General features: G+C 47.8%; 1 protein-coding gene across 1 annotated transcript; it reads right to left on the reverse strand.

Annotated features, from left to right (window-relative positions):
- Nucleotides 1–408: 408 nt before the first annotated feature.
- Nucleotides 409–1,958, reverse strand: LOC125554241 (ethylene-response factor C3-like). The gene has a single exon (XM_048717819.1). The coding sequence runs from the start codon at nt 1,815–1,817 to the stop codon at nt 807–809; it is 1,011 nt and encodes a 336-aa protein (XP_048573776.1). The 5' UTR covers nt 1,818–1,958; the 3' UTR covers nt 409–806.
- Between the last annotated feature and the right edge of the window lie 5,165 nt (nt 1,959–7,123).

Below are 7,123 nucleotides of genomic sequence, written 5' to 3' on the forward strand. Positions count from 1 at the left end.
AGAAAAGACTCCGACAGGACATCAAAACTCAACTCTCGAGGATCGTTTTTCATAGATGGATGTGGAGCCTTTTGTTTTTTCCTTTCCTTTTTATGTAGTAAGTATTATTAGTTAGTGCTGAAAAAGGAAGAAGCAAGCTGAATGGATAGATGGATGGATGGCTACTCAGCATGCATGTCCACTTTCACACAAGTACCACAACCCTTGCGGATGGTTAGGGAGAAAATAGCAAGGTAGTACCACGAAGTACTAGTGATAATTGCGTGGTGGTGGCCACATGCAAGCCACAGGTACGTACGTGCAACTGCACCCCTGGACTAGAGTAGACTAGAGTAGATAGATACTCACATCACATGCATGTCGAGAAAATTTGGAAGTGCATGCCATTCATAATATAGATAGACACCCTGCACGCACGATGATAATAATTGTATGGAAAGCCGTTGGCATATGTATGTATGTATATTATTCTTCTATAACTAGCTCTCTTTTTTTTTTGGACGTAGTACGTACGAAACAGAGAGGCATACTACTACATATACATACGTACGTACATACAAAAGCCGTTGGCCGCTGCGGCCTGATTGCCGGGGCATGCAAGCAGAGCAGGATCGGACAAGAAGAAAGAAAAAAGAGCGAGCTGCTAGCCCGCTACTAGTGTAGAATGGAAGGAAAACTGAGAGGACAGGCACTATTTGCAATTAACTGACTCAAAGCAGAGCAGAGCGAGCAGGGCAGAGGAGGAGGAGGCGCCGGCGGTTGAGCCAGCCAGCCATATGGATCATTGTAGCAAGCGAGCTTTGTAGCTAGCAATGAGGGAACAGCATGGGCGCCGTGTTGGCGAGCGCCGATTGGTCGTCGACATGGTGATGGTGATGATGATCAAAGGCCCCCATCACCATGGTGGTCGATGAAGCCGACGGCTCGTCGGACACCCGGAGCAGCTCCTCCAGGTAGTCAGCGCCAAGGTCCTCCAGCTCCACCACGCCCGCGCATGCCGCCGCCGACTGCTGCTGCACCGGCGCGGCCGCGGAGTCGTTGATCATCATCTTTGTGGGCGCCAGAAGAGTAGCAGTCTTCTTGGCCTTGTTGGGGGATCGCTTGCGGATGGAGTGGCGGCGCTTGAGGGCCAGGACGGGGGAGCCTCCCGGCACGTCGGGACGGAGCGCGAGCGTGCGGAGCGACTCCTGGACGCGGTCGACGGGGTAGTTGAGCACCGCGGCGGCCCCGCGCACGGAGAAGGCGGCCTGGTCGTAGGCCATGGCGGCGGCCTCGGGCGTGTTGAAGGTGCCGAGCCAGACGCGGGCGCCCTTGCGGGTGGAGTCCCTGATCTCCGCGGCGAACTTGCCCCAGGGCCGCTTGCGCACGCCGATGAGGCCCTTGGTGGCCGCGGGGTGCAGCTGCTGCGGTGCACGGCGCTTAGCAGTTGTGGTGGCTGGCATCCCCTGCTGCTGCTGCTGGTGGTGGTGGTCGGAGGAGGAGTAGGAAGAGGAGGAGGAGCTTGTTGAAGAGGAGGAAGGCTCCACGTCCACGTCCATGTGGAGGTCGAAGGCGTAATGGTGGGAAGAAGCAGCGGTGCCAGAGCCAGACATGTGGAGGAGGAGGGTGTTGAGGAGGTGCATGTCGTCGGTGTCGCCCATGTCGAAGGCCGACGACATGGGTGAGGAGCTGGTGTGGTAGTCGGGGGTGGAGGAGGCCAAGGTTGCAGCAGCTTGAGCTTGTTCGGGAGGAGGAGGCGTGGACGTGGGCGTGGGTGTGCTGTAGAAGCTGCTGGTGGAGGAGGTGGTGGCGCCGAAATGGATGAATTGCTGCTCCATGGATGGATGGATGGATGAAAGAATGGAAGGACGGAGAGGAGAAGCAAGAAGAGGAGGAGGAAGAAGAAGCTCTGTTTGCTTGTGGTTTGCTCCAACTCAGAAACAAAAGTGTTAGGAAGGAATTGGTATGAGCTTGTTGGCATCTGGCTGAGCTTTTATAACCATCACCCCCGCCGATTTTGATTTTGATTTTTGACTAGTCTTCTTCATACTACCTTCCTTCCTACAGCACCGCAGGCAGCTGACCATGTGAGGGTCCCACCTCCTCCCAAATACGGTGTAGTATTTTATGCACCCATATATATATTTATATATATGTGTGGATCTACTTACAACATAGTACAAATACGGGAGGGAGGTTTTTATTTAGAGTAACGCACGTGACAGGGACCCCAAATTGCTGAAGTAGGGCGGCTGGATACGACAGAGCACCGTGACGTCACCCTCCCCTCATCTCATCCTCTGTGCATAGTGCAGACACACAGACGTCGTCGCTTACCACATCGGAGCTGGAGCCGGAGGTGCCACCTGCATCCGCACAAGATCCCAACCTTACCTGCGCAGGTGCACCTTACTAGATTTTTATCCACAATTCTTTCATTTTCATTTTTCCTGAAACGAATTCTTTTTTGATATATATATATATATATATATATATATATATATATATATGCAGTGACCATGTCCAGGGGAGGGGAGGCGAGGGGCGCGCCATCGCGGAAGCCTACGCCCGGGACCCACCAACTTCTACCACATTTTGTATATACTATGTTTGTTTGTTTTCTGGCGGCAAATAAATACTACCACCATAGTGCTACTACTCTTTTCGGTAACTAGTATAACCACAACTAGTTTAGTTTAGGACGATCGTAACGAGGAGTATCATATGCGTCTATCATCCCTCCGTTCCAAAATATACAAGTCTTTCTATATATTCCAACAAATGACTATATACGGAGCAAAATGAGTCTCTAGAATATGTCTATATACATCTATATGTTATATTCCATTTGAAATATCTAAAAACACTTATATATTTAGGAACGGAGTAGACATTACTGCATCATACAACATTCATAGTGAATAATAGTATCATACGTTAGTATAAACATAGTACATGACTTCATTTATTGTCATGCATGCATGACACATAATTGCACGTCATTTAAGAGCATCGATCTACAGCCGGACTTGACAAATCCGACCCCTCAAACGCCCACGGACGCGCCCGGTCACGTCCACGGGCAGTGACCGCTCACGCCTCAAAAATGCATTCCACATCCAGATACCTCAAATCCATATTATTACATGAAACCTAGTGTTCTTTGCGGCTGGAGCTCGTCCAGTCGTCGTGGCCATGTCCGGTGGCCGGTTGCGCTCCCCAGTGTGTTGGTCCGGTCACCAGCAAGGTAGGGTAGGGCACGAGACACTAGCCGGCTCACGGGACTCAATGCGCCGCTGTCTCCCATGCCCTACTCTTTCTCATCGGAGCCCGGAACCCGTTGGGTGCCAGTGGGCATCAGATCGATGACGGATCCATCCTGGGACGAGCCGCCGCCGCCGTCGACCACAATGCGGTTGCAGCGCCCGTATTGATGCGCCATAAGGGGCGCCGGAGAATGCGTCTCCGCCTCGCCGACGTCCACCGCCGCGAGGGCTGCCGTCACCTCCCGTGCCCGGCGCCATGCACGGCGGGCACACCATGCCATGGCCTCGTTGGACGAGGCCCATTGTGCGTCCCAATGCTCAGCGCGCCAACGGAGGGGTTGCGCGTCCGCCAGCTCGTTCGGACGTCAGATGGACCGCACGACCACCGGCGAGGCAGCTACGCCGGATCCATGCACCATTTGGGCAGACGCAATGGATTCCCAATGGAAGGAGTCCAAGCGCAGCCAAGCACGAGCCCCCTCCTGAGCGCGACGGGGCGCAAGCTGGACGGTCATCTCCTTCTCGGGGCCGCATGGGATGAGCTCGGGGTCAACGGATCTAGAAGTGAAGGACTCGGATCCGCTTCCCGTCATGCCGGAGGCGGCCTGAAGGAGCCGGAGACGAGCTTGGGTGGCAAAGGGGAGTAGAAGGACGGGGAGTGAAGTGGCTAGGGTTTGGTCCGGCGAGCGGATGGGGAGGAATTTATGTGGAGTCAGGTGGGCCAGGTTCGACGTGGCGGGCACGCCCGGGCACCCCATATCTGCCCAATTTTTAGGCTGGATATGAGGGGTGCGTCGGCCAGCCCGGACGTATGAGACAGGTTTGAGGCGCCTGGCTGTAGATGCTCTAATATGATGTGGAATCATGATATGATACTGAATGCTCAAAATTGCCTAGTTGACATGTACGTGTATGATATTATCTATAATACTCTCATTACGAGCATCTTTAATTAGCTAGCCAAGAACCCACTTGCTCATTTACATCCAATCACAAATATTGTACTTCTAATTAACCACTTAATAGGTACCCTTCGTCCTAAACAAGCTCGCCCCAGATTGCTTGCTAGCTATAGGAACCCACTTGCTCTTTTTCATCCAATCACAAATACTCTTAACCTAATCTAATACACTAGTACTAGTACTAGTACTGTGTTCAGTAAGTATAATAAAAACTAGCTTAGCTAGCTAAGAACCCACTTGCTCTTTTCATCCAGTCAAAAATACTCCTCCTTATCTAATGTGCGTACTGCTCTTAATCTGTTGTACTCTTAATTAACCACCTCATACGTACCCTTTGTCCTAAACAAGCTCCACCCAGATTGCTTGCTAGCTATAGGAACCAACTTGCTCCTTTTCATCCAATCACAAATACCTACTCTTAATCTATTCTAATAGTAGTACAATTAACAAACTAATACGTACGTACCCTTTGTCCTAATTAAACAAGCTCCTCCCAGATTGCTTGCTTGCTTGCTAGATTCGCGCGGCCAAATTCTTTTCTTTTCTATCCCACACTTGCATTCGGATCCATCCAGGTGCATGCATCCATCCATGTACCTAACATACCTCCCCTCCTCACCACACTAATTCGAACTACTACTAAACATTAGGGTTTGTTGCATTGAATATCATTACTACTGTATGTTTTCTATCAGTACATGTTTATTCATTTATTATGCATGCGCTCCAATAGATGTATTTCCGCATCGCATAGCTAGCCTTCTAAATGCAGGCATTCTAAAAATAAAATAAGAATACTTTGTTCATCTGAAAAGTTGCTTCGATTCTCTTATTCCTAGTTCTATTAGAACCAATGCCTTCCAAAAAATCATGAAAAATAGCATCAATCTACAACCATCCTCGCTTCCCTTGAATCCACTTCGCCACATATTTACTAATTAAGGTTGCACCACCTCTATTCTAGTCAAAGAGAACAATTTAGGCTCGGCTGCGCACGATTTTAGGCCAATGATACTGCTCAAAATTTCATCCAACCATATGTGAACTAGCAACATAAGACTAATAATAATTTCCATCGCACCAATCCCACTTTGTTCCACGGCGCAAGGCACACATCGGTTCAAAGATTCAAGTTTGACACATGATCATCAATAGGAAATGGTATATCGCTTTTGCGTCACCGGATCAGAATTTATCTTGGATTCAATTGTTCATCAAACTTTGACTTTTCCAGTGTGTGAGCGCCTTACAGTAAGAACACCACGTACCAAGAAATTTGGGGTTGTCAACCCTTTGAGGGGACTACTGGAAGGCTACTCTAGTCATTTCACTCACATCCATCCCACTCCGTTCAACAATACAAGGCCCATAATGATTGTTAATATTTTGGTACTGATTTACCAGCAACTTTTATGAGAATTACGCAATGGAAATTGTTTGCTTGATGACTGATCTAATGGTAAATTTACACCAAAGCAAACATTGCTTCCTCTCACGTATCAGCTGTTGCCATGGTACACATCTACATTAGTAGAGTATTTATGATGAACAAACAAATACATGTGCCTCAGTGGCTGTACAGTATTTGTTATGTAGCCTAGTCTAATGATTCAATATGACTATTCTACAGACCCACATGCAATTATTAGCCACATATCCAGGCTCTCTCAACTGCCCCAAAAGGTGGTGCGTGTGCCCTGGCATTGGCAACATGTACACATAACCGGGTGGCCAGTATGTGAGAGGCCAGATATATAATACTCCTACATACTGTTAGTGCTGCTGATTATCATCGTTGGCTAGCTAGCTAGTTGACAATATTGCAACTTGTTGCTAGCTAGTAGTAGGAATAGAGGGACCAACCGGCCGGTTTGGCTTTTGGGCGGTCACAACCTTTTCATGCTATAGTACTATGATGTGGACATGCTAAAGGTTTTGGGACGATATTTCATTATCATAACGCACGCTCGATCCATCCATCCTAGATATCTTATAGTATTGTTTTTCAAAATGCCCCACTTGGAATGAAGACATTAGATTATCAATTATGTGTCTATGTGTTGCTCTCCCGAGTCTCGTGGCCGATGACTTTCGGTGAAAATTCTTACGGCACAATATCATGTTCGAATCAGGATGACGCGCAACATCGTAATTTTTCGTTTCTCTATTCTCTTGAAGTACTTGGACAACCCCGCGAACCAGAGGGAGGCCCTGAACTCGCCGTCCTCACCAGCAAGAACAACATTAGCGACCGGGTTTTCTGATACATGATGATAAACAATGAAACATTAAGATATACTTCCTCCGTAAAGAAATATAAGAGCGTTTAGATCACCAAAGTACTTTGGAACGAGAAGTAAAAAAAAAGAAAGAAACTAATGTAACGCTTTGAAACAAGGCAAATTTTCAAAACATTACAAAAAGCAGCACGAATCTCAAAGCAACAACAGACGATGGATCCCTGCACGGTAGAATTGCTTTTCCCTACCAGTAGCTAGATGCAACCTATCATTGCTAGATACACAAAATCAATTCATATAATTTTGAAATGCATGCTAATTAATTAAGATGACGCTCAACTATGTAATTTTATGTGTTTTCTGTTCTTTCAAAGTACTTGGATAACCTTGCGAACCAGAGGGAGGACCTGAACTCGAAATCCTCGTCGGCAAGAACACCACTAGCGATGTGCTTGCTGATACACGAAGAAACATTACGACACACTTTGGAACAGGAAGAGAAAACTAATGTAACACTTTGAAAAGAAGATAATTTCTTAAAGAAAAGTAGAACGAATCTCAAAGCAATAAAAGACGATGGACCCCTACACGGGATATCCCGTGCATTGTGGAACTGCTTTTCTCCACCACCAGGTAGATGCAACCTTTTCTAGCTAGACATACAAACATCAAATTA

Source organism: Triticum urartu, chromosome 4, assembly GCF_003073215.2.
Source record: "Triticum urartu cultivar G1812 chromosome 4, Tu2.1, whole genome shotgun sequence".
NCBI classification, from domain to species: Eukaryota; Viridiplantae; Streptophyta; class Magnoliopsida; order Poales; family Poaceae; genus Triticum; species Triticum urartu.